Source organism: Mustelus asterias, chromosome 10, assembly GCF_964213995.1.
Source record: "Mustelus asterias chromosome 10, sMusAst1.hap1.1, whole genome shotgun sequence".
NCBI classification, from domain to species: Eukaryota; Metazoa; Chordata; class Chondrichthyes; order Carcharhiniformes; family Triakidae; genus Mustelus; species Mustelus asterias.
In genome coordinates this window covers 110,282,091-110,304,149 of record NC_135810.1, presented here as the reverse complement: position 1 = coordinate 110,304,149, position 22,059 = coordinate 110,282,091, and the positions used below count along the sequence as shown (strand labels likewise).

At 43.2% G+C, this 22,059-nt stretch overlaps 1 protein-coding gene across 14 annotated transcripts in view; it reads left to right on the top strand.

Annotated features, from left to right (window-relative positions):
• Positions 1–22,059, top strand: part of herc2 (HECT and RLD domain containing E3 ubiquitin protein ligase 2) — a 241,926-nt gene that overhangs the window by 138,586 nt on the left and 81,281 nt on the right. For all 14 annotated transcript variants that reach the window (XM_078222434.1, XM_078222433.1, XM_078222442.1 and 11 more), the window contains 13 exons: positions 5,556–5,740; positions 7,005–7,152; positions 7,263–7,459; positions 8,842–9,072; positions 9,191–9,326; positions 10,149–10,292; positions 11,991–12,133; positions 15,927–16,194; positions 19,977–20,146; positions 20,248–20,346; positions 20,474–20,642; positions 20,754–20,879; positions 21,044–21,152. In XM_078222434.1, the coding sequence (XP_078078560.1) occupies positions 5,556–5,740; positions 7,005–7,152; positions 7,263–7,459; positions 8,842–9,072; positions 9,191–9,326; positions 10,149–10,292; positions 11,991–12,133; positions 15,927–16,194; positions 19,977–20,146; positions 20,248–20,346; positions 20,474–20,642; positions 20,754–20,879; positions 21,044–21,152 (2,125 nt within the window). The remainder of the gene's footprint in view (positions 1–5,555; positions 5,741–7,004; positions 7,153–7,262; positions 7,460–8,841; positions 9,073–9,190; positions 9,327–10,148; positions 10,293–11,990; positions 12,134–15,926; positions 16,195–19,976; positions 20,147–20,247; positions 20,347–20,473; positions 20,643–20,753; positions 20,880–21,043; positions 21,153–22,059) is intronic.

The following is a 22,059-nucleotide window of genomic DNA, read 5'->3' as shown; positions in this document are numbered from 1 at the left end:
GTTCTAGCTTCCTTTCTAAGTGGAAAGAATCTCTCCACCTCCACCCTATCCAGCCCCTTCATTATCTTGTATGTCTCTATAAGATCCCCCCTCAGCCTTCTAAATTCCAAAGAGTACAAACCCAATCTACTCAGTCTCTCCTCATAATCAACACCCCTCATCTCTGGTATCAACCTGGTGAACCTTCTCTGCACTCCCTCCAAGGCCAATATATCCTTCCGCAAATAAGGGGACCAATACTGCACACAGTATTCCAGCTGTGGCCTCACCAATGCCCTGTGCAGATGCAGCAAGACATCTCTGCTTTTGTATTCTATCCCCCTTGCGATATAGGCCAATATCCCATTTGCCTTCTTGATCACCTGTTGCACCTGCAGACTGGGTTTTTGCGTCTCATGCACAAGGACCCCCAGGTCCTTCTGCACAGCAGCATGTTGTAATTTCTTTCCATTTAGATAATCCAATTTGCTATTATTTCTTCCAAAGTGAATAACCTCGCATTTGTTAACGTTATACTCCATCTGCCAGATCCTCGCCCACTCACTCAGCCTGTCCAAACCTCTCTGCAGACCTTCTACGCCCTCCACACGATTCACTTTTCCACTTATCTTTGTGTCGTCTGCAAACTTTGTTACCCTACACTCAGTCCCCTCCTCCAGATCGTCTATATAAATGGTAAATAATTGAGGCCCCAGTACCGATCCCTGTGGCACGCCACTAGTTACCATCCGCCAACCAGAAAAGCACCCATTTATTCCGACTCTCTGCTTCCTGTCGGATAGCCAATCCCCAATCCACGCTAATACCCTACCCCCAACTCCGTGTGACCCAATCTTCTTCAGGAACCTTTTGTGAGGCACCTTATCAAACGCCTTTTAGAAATCCAAAAACACCACATCCACCGGTTCCCCTCCGTCAACCGCACTAGTCACATCTTCATAAAAATCCAACAAGTTCATCAAGCACGACTTTCCCCTCATGAATCCATGCTGCGTCTGCTTAATCGAACCATTCTTATCCAGATGGCCTGCTATTTCTTCTTTAATGATGGATTCCAGCATTTTCCCAACTACAGACGTTAAGCTAACCGGCCTGTAGTTACCCGCCTTTTGTCTATTTCCTTTTTTAAACAGCGGCGTAACATTAGCCGTTTTCCAATCCGCCGGCACTACCCCAGAATCCAACGAATTTTGATAAATAACCACTAACGCATCCGCTATTACCTCTGACATTTCTTTCAATACCCTGGGATGCATTCCATCCGGGCCCGGGGACTTGTCCACCTTCAGTCCCGTTAGTCTACCAAGCACTGCCTCCCTGGTAACATTAATGGTATTGAGTATCTCTCCTCCTACCAACCCTCTATCGTTAATATTCGGTAAACTATTTGTGTCTTCCACCGTGAAGACCGACACAAAAAACTTATTTAAAGTTTCAGCCGTTTCCTCATTTCCCACTATTAAATCCCCCCTCTCGTCCTCCAAGGGTCCAACATTCACTCTTGCCACTCTATTCCTTTTTATATATTTGTAAAAGCTTTTACTATTATTTTTTATATTTAGAGCTAGCCTAGCTTCATAACCTATCTTTCCTTTCTTTATCGCTTTCTTAGTCGTTCTTTGTTGTTTCTTAAAGTTTTCCCAATCTTCCGATTCTCCACTATTTTTGGCCTTGCTAAAGTCCATGTAGACAAGATCAACTGTACTGCCCTCATCTCCTTCTTGGTTACCCCTTCAAAAACTCAATTAAATTTGTGAGACATGGTTTTCCACTCACAAAGCCATGCTGACTGTCCCTAATCAGTCCTTGCGTCTCTAAACGCCTGTAGCTCCTGTCTCTCAAAATACCTTCCATCACCTTACCCACCACAGATGTGAGGCTCACTGGCCTGTAGTTCCCAGGCTTTTCCCTGCAGCCCTTTATAAACAAAGGCACAACATTTGCCACTCTCCAATCTTCAGGCACCTCACCCGTAACTATCGATGATTCAAATATCTCGGCTAGGGGACCCGGAATTTCCTCCTTAGCCTCCCACAATGTCCTGGGATATACTTCTTCAGGTCCCAGGGATTTATCTACCTTGATGTGCTTTCAGACTTCCACCACCTCCTTCTCTGTAATATGTACACTCCTCAAGACATCACTATTTATTTCCCCAAGTTCCCTAGCATCCATGCTCTTCTCGACAGTAAATACTGATGAATAATATTCATTTAGGATCTCACCCATCTCTTGTGGATCCACACATAGATGACCTTGTTGATCCTTAAGAGGCCCTACTCTCTCCCTTGTTACTCTTTTGTCCCTTATGTATTTGTAGAAGCTCTTTGGATTCTCCTTTGCCTTATCTGCCAAAATAATTTTGTGTCCCCTTTTTGCCCTCCTGGTTTCTCTCTTAATTCTACTCCTACACCCCCTATACTCTTCAAGAGATTCACTTGATCCCAGCTGCCTATGCATGTCATGTGCCTCTTTCTTCTTCTTGACCAGGGCCTCAATATCCCGAGTCATCCAGGGTTCCCGACTTCTGCCAGCCTTGCCCTTCACTCTAAGAAGAATGTGTTTACCCTGAACCCTGGTTAACACACTCTTGAAAGCATGCCACTTACCAGACGTCCCTTTGCCTTCCCACAGACTCCCCCAATTAACTTTTGAAAGTTCCTGCCTGTTACCATCAAAATTGGCCTTGCCCCAATTTAGAATTTTAACTTTTGGGACAGACCTATCATTCTCCATAGCTATCTTAAAACCAATAGAATTATGGTCACTGGTCCCAAAGTGATCCCTCATTCACACTTCTGTCCTTCCTTATTTCCCAAGAGGAGGTCAAGTTTTGCCCCCTCTCTAGTTGGGCCGTCCACATACTGAATGAGAAATTCCTCCTGAATACACTCAACAAATTTCTCTCCATCCAACCCTCTAATACTATGGCTGTCCCAGTCAATGTTGGGAAAATTAAAATCTCTGACAATTACCACCCTATTTTTCTTGGAGCTATCTGCAATCTCCTTACATATTTGCTCCTCAATTTCCCGCTGACTATTTGGGGGCCTATAGTACAACTCTATCAAAGTGATTTCCCCCTTCTTATTTCTCAGTTCTACCCATATAGACTCGGTGGCCGAACCCTCGGATATATCCCCTCTCAGTACGGCCGTGATGCTTTCCCTAATCAAAAGTGCAACTCCCCCTCCTCTCTCTTACCTCCTGTTCTATCTTTCCTATAGCATCTGTACCCTGGAACATTAAACTGCCAGTCCTGTCCCTCCCTTAGCCATGTTTCAGTAATTGCTATAATATCCCAGTCCCACGTAGCCATCCATGCCCTGAGTTCATCTGCTTGCCCGTCAGGCCTCTTGCAATGAAATAAATGCAGTTTAATCTGGACTTCCCTTGCTCTCTGTCTTGCTTTTAGATTATTACTTATAAATCATTAGTTCCAAGCCCAAAGATCTTCAACTGCTTCATCAATGACCTTCCTCCCATCGTAAGGTCAGAAGTGTGGATGTTCGCTGATGACTGCACAATTTCCAGCACCATCCGTGACACTGCAGTTACTGAAACAGTTCATGCCCAAATACAGCAAGATCTGGACAATATCCAGGCTCGGGCTGACAAGGGGCAAATAAAATTTGTGCCACGCAAGTGTCAGGCAATGACCATCTCCTACAAGAGAGAATCTAACCGTCATCCCTTGACATTCAATGGCATTACCACCGCTGAATCCCCCACTATCAACATCCTGGAGGTCACCATTGACCAGAAACTGAACTGGAAATACTGTGGCTCCAGCATCAGGTCAGAGGCTAGGAATAATGTGGTGAGAAAGTCACCTCCTGGACTCCAGTCCACCATCTACAAGCCATACGCCAGGAGTGTGATGGAATACTCCGCACTTGCCTGGATAAGTGCAGCTCTAACAATACTCAAGAAACTCGACACTATCCAGGACAAAGCAGCTCACTTGATTGTCACTCCTTCCACAAACATTCACTCCTTCCTCCATTGACAAACAGTGGCAGCAATGTATACCATCTACAAGATGCACTGAGGGAACTCACCAAGACTCCTTAGGTAGCATTTTCAAACCCACGACCACTATCATCTGGAAGGAAAGATCAGCAGACCCCTGGGGACATCTTCACCTGGAAGTCCCCTTCCAATTCACTCACCATCCTGACTTGGAAATACATTGCTATTCCTTCACTGTCCTGGGGTCATAATCCTGGAACTTCCTCCCTAGCAGCACTGTGATGTACCTACACCTCTGGGACTGCAGGGTTTCAAGAAGGCAGCTCACCACCAACTTCTCAAGGGCAACTAGGGATGAGCATTAAATGCTGGCCTAGGCATCAATGTCCACGTCCTGTAAAATAATTTAAAAATTAAAATAGAAAGGATTTTTTTCCCTGCCAGGTTAAGACTTACACAAGAACTAGCCCTGATTGTAAACATAGAAAAACTACAGCACAAAACAGGCCCTTTGGCCCCACAAGTTGTGCCGAACATACCCCTACCTTTTAGGCCTACCTATAACCCTCCATCCTATTAAGTCCCATGTACTCATCCAGGAGTCTCTTAAAAGACCCTATTGAGTTTGCCTCCACCACCACTGACGGCAGCCGATTCCACTCGCCCACCACCCTCTGTGTGAAAAACTTCCCCCTAACATCTCCCCTGTACCTACCCCCCAGCACCTTAAACCTGTGTCCTCTCGTAGCAGCCATTTCCACCCTGGGAAAAAGCCTCTGAGAGTTCACCCGATCTATGCCTCTCAACATCTTATATACCTCTATTAGGTCTCCTCTCATCCTACGTCTCTCCAAGGAGAAAAGACCGAGCTCCCTCAGCCTATCCTCATAAGGCATGCCACTCAATCCAGGCAACATCCTTGTCAATCTCCTCTGCACCCTTTCAATCTTTTCCACATCCTTCCTGTAATGAGGCGACCAGAACTGAGCACAGTACTCCAAGTGGGGTCTGATGAGGGTCTTGTATAGCTGCATCATTATCCCCGGACTCCAAAACTCAATCCCTCGATTGATAAAGGCCAGCACGCCATACGCCTTCTTAACCACCTCCTCCACCTGCGGGGCCGATTTTAGAGTCCTATGGACCTGGACCCCAAGGTCCTTCTGATCCTCTACAGTACTAAGAGTCTTTCCCTTTATATTGTACTCCTTCATCCCATTTGACCTGCCAAAATGGACCACTATGCATTTATCTGGGTTGAAGTCCACCTGCCACTTCTCCGCCCAGTCTTGCATCCTATAAAGAGGATCAGGGTTATTAAAAGTGTAATTCTATTGGCAAAATAAGAGTTTTGCATATCAAAATATTAAGTTGTTTGAAGCAGGAGACTACATGGACACTGATTTTTGAAAAGTGTAAATGGTAGCACTGAAACATGGGAGTAGCTGACTTTAATCCAATGTCTCGCTTTTTTGTTAAACTCGATGGCATGCTTTAATTCCTCTTGTGTTGATCTCCCGCAGGATCCGAAAACGTCTCCATTTCATTTGGAGAGGTTAACGTTTTCATGTTGTTGTTTCTAGCTTCTTCAATAAACAAATTAGTATCCCGAGAACAGCACAGGAGCTGGTGCACACTGGGTTTCATCAGGAGTATAGCACTTACTCCTCGAATGTGTGGTACTCTGAGCTCATCTCAGTGGATCAGCTTGCTAACTAGGATTGTTGAAGGACAACAGTCGTTCACCGCTGTGTCACTGCAGCGACAGGTGAGAACTTCAATCGTACAACTCCTCTTCGAAGGAGCTAAAGGCCAGGTGTGCTTAGGTTACTGTTGACATAATGTACTATTTGTCTGAAGTAGCGTTTTGTCCCTCCAAATCTCATCACTTCAGTATCTCTGCTCATCAAGGTGAAAACTATTAACATTGGCAAATGGGGCATTTTCGTTTTTTACACTTGGAGATGTATCATAGTCTCGGGTTGAGGAAGACGTGTGTTAGATTCAATCTCAATAGTCAGGGTTTTTATTTTTGGTTTACTAATGTGAGAGGAAAAATTCTGATTTGGAAAGAACCATAATAATTTCCTCAATTCATTTACTGTTTTGTGAAAGTGCTAAGTTTTTTGGGGTCTGCATTTGCCCTGCGATATTTGTGCTGTGAGTTGCACGATATTTGTGTTGTGAGTTGGGACAGAGTGTGATCAGCATGTGTGACCATGACTATTGACATATTGAATCTAACACACATGGAAAGCCACTGTAAAGCTTCAACTGCTCCGATTGGGATCAAATGCCACAGCAGTAACCATAAGGCCTTGTGTTACACCAGGAATAATCTTTATTCACTAGGTTATCAAGGGAACAATTTACAGCTTTGGTGGGTAGCAGAAATGCAGTTAATGTGTTTTATAAGGACTTTAAGAACATCCTAGAAGCTTGATAGCACCCTGGACAAAGCAGCAACCCATTCACTCCCTCCATCTCTGATGCACAATGGCAACAGTGTGTACCATCTATAATATGCACGACAGCAAAACTGCTGTCAACAGCACATTCCAAGCCTGCGCCCCCTGCCACAAAGAACAAAGGCAACAGATTCACGGAAACACCACCAACTGCAAATTCCCGTCAAGTCATACACCATCCTGACATGTAAGTATATGCCATTCTTTCAATATCACTGGGTCAAAATCCTGGAACTCCCTTTCTACCAGCATTGTGGATCTACCTACACCCGATGGCCTGCAGAGGTTCAAAAAAGCAGCTCACCGTCAATTTCTCAAGGGCAATTAGGGATGGACAACGAATGCTGGCCTAGCCAACAATGCTGTCATCCCATGAAAAAATAAAAAGAATGACAAGATACCACATAGGAGATTATTGGAGAAGATTAAAGGGCATGGAATTAGAGAAGGACAATAAAATGGAATCAAACATATTGGAAGGGAGAAATAATATGAGTTATCATGGGTTCATGTTGGTATTGTGCTTTTTGTAAACATGGATATTTGCTATTCTATCTGTGCTAGATCTTGGCTCTGCGCTTGTTGCAAGCAGTCCTCCCTTTCTGGGACAGAGATGAACGATCAAAAGACATGAAGTTTCTTGTTGAAAAGCTGTTTGTTTTTTTGGGTAGTCTTCTGAGCACCTGCTCATCTGACCTTCCACTCTTGAGAGGTGAGCTTCCTTTAAGACTGGCCCATACTTGTCAATTAATCAAGGAATATATATGTAACGTTTTAAAAATAAATATATGGTTAAAGATGCTTCTGGTTGTGTTTTCACAGATGGAATGTTGAGAAGAAGGAAGACTCGACCTCAAGCTTCTCTGACTGCCACCCACAGCAGTACACTGGCTGAGGAAATAGTTGCACTATTGCGAACACTTCACTCTCTGAATCAGTGGAACGGACTTATCAACGAATACATTAATTCTCAGCTAAATTGCATCAGTGAAATCATGACAGATAAAGCACCAGAGGCAGTAAGTACAACATTGTGTTTCTTTGCACCAAATTTATTTTTTGCCTTTGTTCTTGCCTTGTGCTTATAATTACCGTAGGAGGCAGAGTTGATTTTATGTCCTGTTGCACCAGTCAATGCAGAAGTACAGCTTTAAACATTTTAAGCTTAAGTTTTTTAATTTATTTATTAGTGTCACAAGAAGGCTTACATTAACACTGCAATGAAGTGACTGTGAAAATCCCCTAGTCACCACACTCCAGTGTCTATTCGGGTACACTGAGGGAGAATTCAGCATGGCCAATGCACCCAACCATCAAGTATTTTGGACTGTGGGAGGACACCGGAGCACTCGGAGGAAACCCACGCAGACACGGGGAGAACGTGCAGACTCTGCGCAGAGAGTGACCCAAGCTGGGAATCGAACTCGGGTCCCTGGCGCTGTGAGGCAGCAGTGTTAACCACTGTGCCACCATGCCGCCCATGTCTTGCCTCTAAGAATAAGAATTACAATCCTAATTCCTATTCAGACTCAGTGAAACCAGCACCTAAAAAGACATGGAAGGAGAAAGTAATTCCTCATCCTCCTCCTCCTCTCTCTCTCTCTCTCTCCTCCTCCTCCTCCCCCCCCCCAAGGTTTGTCGCTATGGTGTATCGCCATGAGTATGAGTGTCTGTGTGGCATCAACCTCGTGCTCAATCAAATGTGGAATCTTATAATGGTGCTCCGATTTAGAATAGAATCATAGAATCTTACAGTGCAGGAGGAGGCCATTCGGCCCATCGAGTCTGCACCGACCACAATCCCACCGATGCCCTATCCCCATAACTCCATGCATTTACCCTAGTTAGTTCCCCCTGATACTAAGGGGAAAGTTAGCATGGCCAATCCACCTAACCTGCTCATCTTTGGACTGTGGGAGGAAACCGGGGCAACCGGAGGAAACCCATGCAGACACAGGGAGAATGCGCAAACTACACACAAACAGTGACCCAAGCTGGGAATTGAACCCGGGTCCCTGGCGCTGTGAGGCAGCAGTGCTGACCACTGTGCCACCGTGCTGCCCTATTTCTCCTCAAATACCTTGCCAAATTGTTTTTTTTTACCCCCAATGTAAAGTTTTTTGACAGGTGAGTGCCATAGAAGTATTTTTTGCTTTTATTATTTCTCTACTTTATGAACCCCAGCTTTACTCTGAGGACTCTGAATCTGGGTTTTGCTTCCATTGGTTCCCTGGCTGGGACTAACATAGAATACAGTGGTATTGAACTTGTCACTTGCTTGTTCGTCTCTGACTATACTATTGTTTACCCTTGGGAAAAGGGATCTCTGGATCGTGGGTTATGAGGATGTTTGGATGAGGTTTCATGCAAGGCAGTAAGATATTACTGTGTGTCTTTGCAGACAGCTTTGGAAGATTGTTTCCCTGATTCGGAGAACCCAGAGATTAGTGGGCTGATGGCAGTGTTGGCTGTGATCGGTGGAGTAGATGGACGCCTGAGGTTGGGTGGTCAGGTGATACATGAAGAGCTTGGAGAGGGAACCGTGGCTCGTATTACCCCGAAGGGAAAAATTACAGTACAGTTCCACGACGTGCGAACGTACAGAGTTTGTCCTTTGAGTCAGTTACAACCGGTAGGTGATATGTTGCTGCTCATCCCTTCCCCCGCCCAAACATATCGAATGTTTTTGCCTGATTGGTCAGCCCCTTATCCAAATATGAAGATATGATTTTGTTTTGTTTTTTCCTCAGCTCCCAGTGACTGCCTTCAGTGTTAATAACTTGCCATTTGCCGACCTAATGCTGTCTGTCTGGGCTCAATTGGTGAATCTAGCAGGGAGCAAGCTTGAGAAGCAAAGTGTGAAGAAATCTAGCCAGAGCCTCACAGGTAATTAAAATATTAACTTTGGCTTTTGTCCCGAAATAGCAGAGTGCAAAGCTGAGCTTTAAGCGAGGTAGGTTAGAAAAATTAAACGCAGGATGCTTGACAATGTACAAGTACAGTGATCCCCATTAACGTGGCTCAGTAGAATCATAAAACTCCTACAGTGCAGAAGAAGGCCATTTGGCCCATCAAGTCTGCATGACACTGACAGCATATCTCAGCTCTCTCCCCTGTCCTATCCCCGTAACCCTACACATTTACCATGGCTAATCCATCCAACCTACACACCTTTTGACACCAAGGGGCAATTTTACCATGACCAATTTACCTAATCTGCGCATCTTTGGACTGGCTTAGTTCTGGGTTGTTCTATAAGCAATCATGATTCTTACTCAGGCCAGAGTGCAGCCAGCAATTACAAAGATGAACTGTGCATTGAATTGAGATTTGTATTAGTTTTAGTTACAATTTCTTCCGCAACCCTACTGAATATGTTAGGGAACAGCATCTCAGTGCACTTCGGACCCAAATGTTCTCCCCTGACCTTACTGCAGTTTGAATCTTTTTCGAATTTCTCCCCGTACTGTATGAGACCTCAGTGGGTGATGTACTGAATCCTTATTCAGCATATAACTATATATTCTTAGATGGAATAAGCTTTTTGCATAGCTTCCTGTATTATTTTGGATGTGCTTTTTCATAATAAAATTGCTTTCCTTTGTTGTTTGAAGTGTAATTCTGCTGCCCATGAGGTTGACCATTTTAGTCCTGAGACTGCTTTCTGAGTTTAGTGTTAACGCACGTTTTCCTCCTTCCTCCATTCAGATCAAGTGGATTTATATTTGCTAAGATGCCAGCAGCTGAGATTGTATATACTGAAGGCAGCACGAGCCTTGCTCATGCATCAGGATAAATTGAGGCAGATTCTTTCACAGCCAGCTGTATTTGAAACTGGACCCCTCTCCACAGGTATGGACCAGCAAGTTACCCTTTATCTCCCATTGCAAGGCATGTCCTCTCAGAGTATTTGGATTCATTTGGAATCTCTATCACATCTAATCCTTCAAGTGTGGGATTGTCTGAGTGGTGGGCTGAACCCCACAATCATCTGAGTGAAGTGAATCATCTCACCTCACACTTAGATGATTGTGGGGTTCATAGAATCATAGAAACCCTACAGTATAGAAAGAGACCATTCGGCCATCGAGTCTGCACCGACCACAATCCCACCCAGGCCCTACTCCCATATCCCTACATATTTACCCAACTAATCCCTCTAACCAATGCATCTCAGGACACTAAGGGCAATTTTTAGCATGGCCAATCAACCTAACCCGCACATCTCTGGACTGTGGGAGGAAACCGGAGCACCCGGAGGAAACCCATGCAGACACGGGGAGAATGTGCAAACTCCACAAGGACAGTGACCCAAGCCTGGAATCGAACCCAGGTCCCTGGAGCTGTAAAGCAGCAGTGCTAACCACTGTGCTACCGTGCCGCCCTTCTGTAGAGACTTCATCATGTAGCTTGACATTTCAGTGTTGCACTGAGAGAGCTGTTGTCATTTGGATGAGAGGATGTGATAAATGTAAAAGATTCTCTCGCACTTAGAAGGCAAGGGAAGATCATCCAGGGCCTGTCCAACATTAATCACCCAATCGATACCAACTAAAAATAGTTCATCTGGTACTGAACCGATTGCTGTTACCGGACCTTGCTGTGTAGGAATTGCCCATATGATAGCAGTGACGACACTTTAGCGCTTATAAATAGTTTGTGAAGCATTTGGGATGTTCCATGAATGTGAAAGGTGCAGGATAAATGCACTCTCATTTCCTTTCCCCTTTCTCCTACCTCCTTTCTGTACAAGTCTTTGAAACCCTGTTAATTCGCAAATACCATTGAGTTAACTCACTAAGTGCATCAAACAAAGTAAAAATAAGCAGGAGGAAAAGACCAGCCATCAAGCCAGCCTCTCATGCGCACAATTCCTGGCGCACCATGACCAGGCACTCCCCCCTGCTCTTACGGCCATCTAATCTCCTGGGAGAAGTGAAAAATACTCAGGAAAATTCCTTCTCGTAAGATCAAAACAAGTTCAGGAAGTCACACGGACAAAGTGTTATGTAGAAATCCTCTTGATCACTTTCGCTTTAGTAGACTAAATCGAAGCCCAGTGAATTGAGTTCTGTTATTACTATCTTTTAACCTAACTTTGAAGTTTAAGGGCTTGTGAAATGAAATCAACATCTGTAGCTAAGCATTTACCTTTGTGCAAAATGAGAACTGCTAAAAACTTCGTTGTAAATCTCAAAGTACTTCTGGAATTTTGACACCCGGTACGCGATTTAATTCTGCATTTATTTCAACACTTGACACATTTTTGACCATCACTGTTACGAAACCAGTGATTATTTTAAGCCCCATTCTTAGAGACTGCCCTACAACCAGGTCCTGACATTTGCAGTACCAAATCTAGTTCTCCTATTCCTGCAACTGAATAGCATTGCTAAGATAAGCGACTGTATTTAGTAGTTTAAGTGCCAGAAACATCCTTAAGAATACTGGTTTCCAAGATCCCAGTCCAATATGTGATGCGTGTTTTCTTCGACCTAATATTTTTATTAATGTTTGTTTAAATACCACTATTTTATCTTTTCCTTTCAGAGGATGCACCAGTTTCCTCTCCAGACACTGCTGACTTTTCGCCCGAAGGACCACAGCCCCCGTTGATCTTACTCCAGCAACTGCTGAGTGCAGCTACCCAGCCATCACCAGTGAAAGCTGTATTTGACAGACAGGAGCTTGAGGTTTGATTTTTAAGCTTGTCCTATTAAACAAAAGTCTGAATTTCTTTTTATGGATAAAAAGCGCTCTAATTTTACTTAGAGTCCCTACAGCGTAGAAGGAGGCCATTTGGTCCATCGGGTCTGCACCCGACTCTCTGAAAGATCATCTTTCCCAGGCCCACCCCCTTGCCCAATCCCCGTAACTCTGCACACTTACCATAGCTAATCCACCTAACCTGCACACCTTTGGACTGTGGGAGGAAACAGGAGCACCTGGAGGAAACCCACGCAGATACGCAAACTCCACACTGACAGAAACCCAAGGCCAGAATTGAACCCGGGCCCCTGGCGCCGTGAGGCAACAATGCTAACCACTGTTTCACCATGCCACTATACACTATAGTTAAGAAAGCCCACCAGCGCCTCTATTTTCTTCGGAGACTGAGGAAATTTGGCATGTCAGCTACGACTCTGACCAACTTTTACCGATACACCATAGAAAGAATTCTTTCTGGTTGCATCGCAACTTGGTGTGGCTCCTGCTCTGCCCAAGACCGCAAGGAACTACAAAAGGTAGTAAATGTAGCCCAGTCTATCACGCAAACCAACCTCCCATCCATTGATGCTGTCTACACTTCCCACTGCCTCGACAAAGCAGCCAGCATCATTAAGGACCCCAGGCACCCTGGACATTCTGTCTTCCACCTTCTTCCGTCGGGAAAAAGATACAAAAGTCTAAAGTCCTGCTGCTGTCAGACTTTTGAATGGACTTACCTTGCATTAAGCTGATCTTTCTCTACACCCTAGCTATGACTGCAACACTACGTTCTGCACTGTCTCGTTTCCTCTATGAATGGTATGTTTTGTCTGTCTAGCATGCAAGAAACAATACTTTTCACTGTAAATACATGTGACAATGAATCAAATCAAAATACCACCCAATTTTAATGGACCATTTGTCGCGAGCTTATCACAAATTGTCTAGCAAGTGTCATAGTGCCAGTGAGCTGAGGGTGCTGCATGCGTTCTTGGAATCGTTTCATCAAACTTCCAATCCTAGGAACCAAATGTTTTCATTCAGCCTATTTGCAAATGCTTTCCTTTGTGTCGATTTGAACAGGAAACTATTTGCTGAGAGGCGATACTTATTGCTTATCGAATTGGGAAGTAAATCATTTGGAAACATGTCATGCTGCCTCCCAGCTGAAGCATAAATAACACTGCCTGTTTGCGGTTGGCTGCTCTTCATTCAGATTATTTGTGAGAAATGAGAGTTCTCAATGGAAGAATTCTGGAAAACTACACCGAGACCTCTCTGCAGTTTGATTAATGCCTGTGTATAATTGGTCTCTGTTCCCCATTGTCCCACATTTTGGATCCTTTCTCAACTCTTTGCTGGCAGAATGTTAAATTTTTATCAAACTTCCAATCTTAGAAAGCGATTGTTTTTGTTCGACTTATTTGCATTTCCTTAGGTAACATCAAAGTAGGCAGCTCAAAAGGCGGCTTTGGGAGAGAGAAAGAATTGAAGGATATGGTGCAACTGCAGGCATGATCCCTGAGAAGGGTCGCTCTGTTTGAGTCTCGTAGCTTTTTCTTCGTCTCATTTTTGTAGCACTGATTTTCCTCTGCGCAGTTCATCGTCGCAAAACACGCACAAAGCTCTGAGGAGTCTTTACACTAAAGGCCTCCTGGCACTTTAAAAAAAAAAAATTGCTGACATTTGTATAGTGCATTTTGCCAGACATCTCAAACTGCTTCACAGCCAATGAAGTACATTTTAAAGTGTAGTCATGGTCTCACTGTAGAAATGCGTCAGCCAATATGTACTCAACAAATGACCAGATAATTTAATTTTGTGATGTTGATTGAGGAATAAATGTTGGCTAGGACGCAGGGGATAACTCTCCTATTTGTCTTTGCAATAATGTCATGTGATCTTTTACGCCCACTCAAGCAGGGAGATGGGGCCTTTGTTTAATGTCTCATATGAAAGGTGGCCTTTCCCACACTGCAGTGCTCCCTCAATACTGCACCAGAGTGGCAGCCTTGGAGTGGGACTTGAACCAAGAGCCTTGTGACTCAGAGACGAGAGTGCTACCAACTGAGCTTGGGGAATGTGACTGTTACTTCCTTATGAGGTATAAGTGGGGGTCAACAAATGCAAACAAGATAGGATGCATGCAATTAACTGTACAATGTTGTGTCCCTACACAGATGCTGCTAGCACCTTGTCCATTTGGAGCAATATCAGGTGCAAGTGGGCTTCAGGCCTTGTTCGCAGCTCTGTTTGTGGCTGATTCCACAAATAAATTAAAAACAAACTGCTGAAAATACTCAGCCGGTCTGGCAGCAACTATGGAGAGAGGAACCGGTTTAATATTTCAGTTTGATGGACCTTTCATCAGAACTGGGAAAAGTTAGAAATGTGATGGACTTTAAGCAAGTGGAGGCGGCGGTCGAGGAGGGGAGGGGGGGGAAGGTTCACGATAGGTTGGAGGACTGGAGAGATTTATTTGATTTATTATTGTCACATATATTAGTGTACAGTGAAAAGTATTGTTTCTTGCGTGCGATACAGACAAAGTATACCGTTCATAGAGAAGGAAAGGAGAGAGTTCAGAATGTAGTGTTACAGTCACAGCTAGGGTGTAGAGAAAGATCAACTTAATGCGAGGTAGGTCCAGTCAAAAGTCTGACAGCAGCAGGGGAAAAGCTGTTCTTGATTGGTACGTGACCTCAGACTTTTATATCTTTTTCCCGATGGAAGAAGGTGGAAAAGAGTATGTCCGTGGTGTCCTTGATTGTGCTGGCTGCTTTCCCGAGGCAGCGGGAAGTGTCGACAGAGTCAATGGATGGGAAGCTGCTTTGAGTGATGGGCTGGGCTTCGTTCACGACCCTTTGTAGTTTCTTGCGGTCTTGGGCAGAGCAGGAGCCATACCAAGCTGTGATACAACCAGAAAGAATTCTTTCTATGGTGCATCTGTAAACGTTGGTCAAAGTCATAGCTGACATGCCAAATCTCCTTAGTCTCCTGAGAAAGTAGAGGTATTGGTGGGCTTTCTTAACTATAGTGTCCGCGTGGGGGGACCAGGACAGGTTGTTGGTGATCGGAACACCTAAAAACTTGAAGCTCTTGACCATTTCTGCTCCGTTCCCATTGATGCAGATGGGCATGCCCTCCACTACGCTTCCTGAAGTCGATGATTTAAAGACAAAAGGTTGTATACTACAAGGCCAAAGGGAGTGCTAATGGGACAAGTTTAAAAAAAATGAAAGGTATATGCTTAGGAGAGTTGTGAATGGTAAAATAGTTGTTGCCCAAAGTAAAAATAAAGACTATAAAAGTGAAACGAGAGGAAAAACCAAACCAGCAAGGAAATATGAAAGAAAATGGGGCTGTGGTTGTGAGCTATGACTGACTGTTGAGTCCAGAGGACTGTAAAAGTTGGTTCAGGCCACGTTAGATGGAACACTCCTTGAGCGCACTCTATCTGACTTATATGGAGGCCAGAGAGGGAGGAGAGGGTACTATAATATATTTTTAACAATTCTTTCATGGGTCAAGCTCATCGTTAGTAAGGCCAGTATTTGTTTCCCATCCCTTATTGCTCTTGAGAAGGTGGTGAAGAGCCACTGCCTTAAATCATTGCAGTCTATCTGGCGCAAGTAAGCTCTCAGTGCTGTTAAGAATGGAGTTCCAGGATTTTGATCCAGCAACAGTGGAGGAATGATCATCTGGTTCCACATGTCGTATCTTTGTTCATGTAGTTTTTGTTAAGCATTTTGGTCTTCATTATATCTCTTTTGTCAGGCGGCAGCCCTTGCTGTTTGTCAGTTCTTGGCAGTGGAGTCTACCCATCCATCTACACCTGTATTTGATGACAGCAGCTCAAGTGAGGCTACAACACCTGTTACGGTGCAGCCTGTACGGCCAATAAAACACAAGAAGCGCAAGCCTTCTCCCCCTCCACCTTTACCCATTGTGGCTCAACTAATGGAAATGGGATTTGGCCGGAAGAATATTGAATTTGCATTAAAATCACTTACAGGAGGCTCTGGAAATGCTGCGGGATTACCAGGTAAAGATTTGCAATATAAATAAATCCATTTTGACACTAGAAAGCACCTTTAGATCTTGCATTCAAGTGTTGTTTTAAATAAATGTTTGATCCAGACCTAAGTAAAGAATGGACAATTGGGCAAGTGTAACACGACTGAGTATAATGTAGGAAATAGTTGTTAATGAGTTAATTAATGTGCATATAGATAGTCAACATCTTTTCCCAAAGGTAGGGGAGTCTAAACCTAGGGGGTATAGGTTTAAGGTGAGAAGGGAGAAATACAAAAGGGTCCAGTGGGACAATTTTTTCCACACACAGGGCGGTGAGTGTCTGGAATGAGCTGCCCGAGGTAGTAATAGAAGTGGGTACAATTTTGTCTTTTCAAAAGCATTTAAACAGTTACATGGGTAAGATGGGTATAGAGGGACATGGGCCAAACGCGGGCAATTGGGACTAGCTTAGTGGTTAAAAAAAGGGAGGCATGGACAAGTTGGGCCGAAGGGCCTGTTTCCATGCTGTAAACCTTTATGACTCTGTGCAACACTAAAATACATCCCTACAACTGATGTTTCAGGAACTTGCACTGGAAGTGTACTTGGGCATTCATTTGCAGTTTTTAAGAATATATATAATTAAGCTCACAGAAAAGTAAAGTAAAGTTTATTTATTAGCCACAAGTAAGAATTACATTAACACTGCAATGAAATTACTGTGAAATTCTCCTTGTTCTTGTATTGTCCTTGCTCTTTTCTTTATATCCTCCATGTGGAAGTGAATAGACTGGAAATTTGCAAGACCTGGTTTCATTGAGAGTTGTAATTCATGCAATAAAATCTATTGTATGTAAGGATTAATAATTTTAAATGCACAGCCACCAGTCTGTGAAATAGAATGTTAATGGTAAATATTCTGCAGCACTCGGTGGATGCTAGATTATTGATGCCACTGGAAGTGGAGATGTACAAACATATACTCTATTTTGAAGTAAATGTCAGCTCTATCTTACCTAGGACGAAGTCATCATCCATCGTGTAAACTTGATCCTTTGGAAGAGGAATGTTTTAAAAATTTGGGATGGGAGTTTTATTAAAATCAGTTGCTTTTATTCTGATGCATGACATTTTTAATATTGTTGCTGTGGAATATTGTGGTAATTAAAAGCCAAACTTATTCAAAATGTGCAAATTTCCTGCTTAATATGTAAACAAGTTGTTATGATCCCAGTTGGTGTTCTAATTGGATGGGAAGATCCCAAAATGGAACCCTGGCTTAAAAGGCCATAACTTTTAGTTTTTAAAAAATCAAACATGGAGGAATAGAGTCACAGGACCGCTAATTAGTTTTAACAACAAGAAAAAAGCATTTATTAAACATGAAAAAGTTGGATTATGATACAATACTCCTTTTACCCACTCACCCCCTTGGCTTAACAAATATGCACAGGTTTTAAGATTAACATGGCTGACACAGTCGATTTAAAGCTACAGTGGTCTCATTAACACACAGTCCTTTTGATGCATGCAAGATGACTGTGGTCAAATACCCATTTGAAGTCAAGTTGTTGTCTGTGATTTTCTCCTCTGAATCTTCCAACTGATTGTCATATGAGAGTTTCCAAACTCTACTCTCAAAAATACACTTTAAAAAATTCTCTCATAGCTATGCTTAGCAGTTTTCATTCTGAATTCCAGTCCAAGTTTTACAAATGACTTTTATACAAATCATCCATTTTACTTTTAACAGTGAATCCAGTCCAGGATTTTATACCAACTCCTTTAGGAATTCTTTGTCTTGATGGCTTTTAGGCAAACTCTGAGATCCAGCCAATGATTTCCATAGTTATTTCAACTCATATTCCGCACACTATAGTGAAATCACACAAACCTGAAAATCACTTGATCCAAGATGGCGCTGAAAGTGGCGGCTTCTTGAAAGCTGTGCCCAGCATACCCTCTAATTACATAGAACATAGAACAGTACAGCACAGAACAGGCCCTTCGGCCCACGATGTTGTGCCGACCTTCATCTGAAACCAAGATCAAGCTATCCCACTCCCTACCATCCTGGTGTGCTCCATGTGCCTATCCAATAACCGCTTAAATGTTCCTAAAGTGTCTGACTCCACTATCACTGCAGGCAGTCCATTCCACACCCCAACCACACTCTGCGTGAAGAACCTACCTCTGATATCCTTCCTATATCTCCCACCATGAACCCTATAGTTATGCCCCCTCGTAATAGCTTCATCCACCCGAGGAAATAGTCTTTGAACGTTCACTCGATCTATCCCCTTCATCATTTTATAAACCTCTATTAAGTCTCCCCTCAATCTCCTCCGCTCCAGAGAGAACAGCCCCAGCTCCCTCAACCTTTCCTCATAAGATCGACACTCCAAACCAGGCAGCATCCTGGTAAATCTCCTCTGCACTCTTTCCAGCGCTTCCACATCCTTCTTATAGTGAGGTGACCAGAACTGCACACAATATTCCAAATGTGGTCTCACCAAGGTCCTGTACAGTTGCAGCATAACCCCACGGCTCTTAAACTCCAACCCCCTGTTAATAAAAGCAACACACTATAGGCCTTCTTCACAGCTCTATCCACTTGAGTGGCAACCTTTAGAGATCTGTGGATATGGACCCCAAGATCTCTCTGTTCCTCCACAGTCTTCAGAACCCTACCTTTGACCCTGTAATCCACATTTAAATTAGTCCTACCAAAATGAATCACCTCACATTTATCAGGGTTAAACTCCATTTGCCATTTTTCAGCCCAGCTTTGCATCCTATCTATGTCTCTTTGCAGCCTACAACACCCCTCCACCTCATTCTATCTTTTACTCTCGTTCTGTGCTTCTAAAACTTTATTCTAATTCTTTTGAACTCTCTAGCAATTACTTTTGAATGGACCTACCTTGTATTAAGTTGATTTTTCTCTATACCCTAGCTATGACTGCAACACTACATTCTGCAGTCTCTCCTTTCCTTCTCTCTGTAGGGTATGTTTTGTCTGCATAGAGCGCAAGGAAAGTACTTTTCACTATATACTAATACATGTGACAAATCACTTCAGAAGTCTTTCTGGCATCTCAGCCTTCCTCTGAGCTCTGTCTGTTTTTGCTGAACAGTCTATTCTCGTACCTTTAACTTCAGACTGCTTGGAAACTTCTTCTTTTCTCTCGTTTCCTTAATTAGCTGCTCTTTAGATAACCATTACTCCATTGTATGGTTTTTCTTGTAGCAAAGCTGAGAGATGTTCCCCTCTAGCTTTCTAAACGTAACTGCTGTCAGCAGAGCTATGAATACTGCCTTCCCACGCTCTCACTTTCTCCAAATGCTCTAGCTTCTAGTTAAGAACTAAGGAAAGCTCTTTTTACCTTACAAGAGCCCCCTGTTGCTAAGCAACACCTAAATGCTTATGCTTTTTATTTATTCTTCACACCGTAGCCCCCTCTAAGCACAATAGAGACACAGTTGGAACTTTACCAACCCCGACACACACAATCACCTTTTCCCACCACGAACCCAACTATAGGTCCCTTCTCGGCATAGAAACATTAAATTAAACCCACTTAAAACTATACCTTATTTCTAATGTTTACCCCTACAAATATAAATCCCTTAAAAATTGATTGACCCACATCGAGAAAGAAGAACATTAATGCATGGATAAAAGTTGAAGGGTAGCCTCCGATCTCTTGCATGTGTGTCTGCTTCCATTTACACGACAAAAGTAACATCAAGTCCAATTGCACCAGAAACAGTTTACCATCTATTTTTGTCCCAAATTTTATTTCAAAGGTGTGGAAGCACTGGTCGGTTGGCTGTTAGATCACCCTGATGTGCAGATTGCAGAACTTTCTGATGCGGAGAGCACTCTATCGGAGTACTCGGACGAAGAGATTCTCGAGGAAGTAGAAGAGGCTGAAGCTGCTTACGCTGTGATTGGTCCTCAACCAACTCTACCTAATGTAATTTTGAAACGAGATGTACTTAGCAGACTTTAATAACATTGGAGTCGTTGGAGAGCTGATGTTCAAGTTGTATTAACAAAATGTTCTTAATTTTGTAGCCTTGGGCTGCTGTAGTGACTGAAAGCCAAACCTATAAGAAACGTGGAGATTTCTTGAGTAATGATGATTATGCTGTATACGTAAGGGAGAATATTCAGGTATGGATTGTCCCGCAGTTTAAATATTGATCTACTGTATTCGGCTTTCTGTGTAATGAACATTTTTAATATTAATTGCAATAAGTTACAGACTACACTTTATAATGAGCTTCATTTTACCGTGCAGGTGGGAATGATGGTCCGATGCTGCAGAACCTATGAAGAGGTTTGCGAGGGAGACATGGGAAAAGTAATCAAATTGGATCGAGATGGGTTGCATGATCTGAATGTCCAGTGTGACTGGCAGCAAAAAGGTGGCACTTACTGGGTCAGATACATCCACGTTGAACTATTGGGTAGGTGCACAGTGTATTAATCGAAGCACTAGGTAACAGTTAATTGCTCCTGCTATCTTTTGAAGCCCAATTCAGGACATGTTTAGTTTTCATTGCTTTCTTTTCCTTCAGGTTTCCCACCACAGAATTCTACCTCCCACATAAAGATTGCCGATAAAGTACGGGTTAAGGCTTCAGTTACCACTCCAAAGTACAAGTGGGGATCAGTTACCCACAGAAGTGTGGGAATGGTGAAAGGTAAACGAGTCATGCTTGCATTCTCGCCTTCTGCTTCCCCAAAAATAATCATGCAGACGGTGCGGTGTTTTGATTCACTGCATGGAAAGCTGGTACAAAATAAGCGGTAGAAATCTACTGTAGGTTTGCGGTGATGGATTTAATAATCTTTCTTTTTATTTCAGCATTTAGTGCCAACGGGAAGGATGTTATTGTTGATTTCCCTCAGCAGTCTCATTGGACTGGTCTATTGTCTGAAATGGAGTTGGTGCCCAGTATTCATCCAGGAGTCACGTAAGGAATTTAAAAAAAACTTAACCAGACTGGCGATTTTTAATCATGTGCTTTTCCATTTTACCTTTGAAACAAGAAAAAAGGGTATAGTTCCTATGATGAGAATACTAACTTACAGCAATTGCTCTCCTGTTTTCATGGTAGGGTTAATTTTTTAAAAATGGACAATGTACAGTTTGGTTTGTTGCGATTGGTGAAAATAAGTAAAATATTTTTAATTGATTACATTTTCACACAGTTTAACAGAACTTCAGCTGACATGTGGTGGGGTGGGGCATGCAGAAGCCTAAGGAAAGGGGGCTATTAAAGAGTTTGTCCTGTGAATGTAAGGTTGTTCTGTAGCATCTCCACTCTATGTTCCAGCTTGTGTGTATTACTGTTACAGATTATTATTGCCATATACTCTCCAGGTCATCCTTAAGGACAAAGACTACCTTAAACTTGGTTACAATAGTTACACTCCGGGGAGCCAGTTGGTGATAGTGCTGTAATCAATCTTTCCTCAACTTCACATTTATTTACAGAATATTACAACCACACCACAGTTTCAATAAATGTATCTTTTATATGTGCTCAAGAGAAACTCCAATCCCAAAACTTTCATTGGCTTTCAATGCCAGCATTTATTGTCTATCCCTAATTGTCCTTGAGAAGATGGTAGTGAGCTGCCTTCTTCAATTGCTGCAGTCCATCTGGTGCAGTTGCACCCATAATATTTTAGGGAGGGAGCTCCAGGATTTTAACTAAGTGACAGTGAAGGAATTACATAGTTCCAAGTCATAATAGTTCTGGACTGGTGGGGAACTTGCAGGTGGTGGTGTTCTCATGCATCTGCTGGCCTTGTCCTTCATGGCAGGGATTGTGGGTTTGGAAGGCACTGTTGAAGGAGGTTTGAGTTGCTGCAATG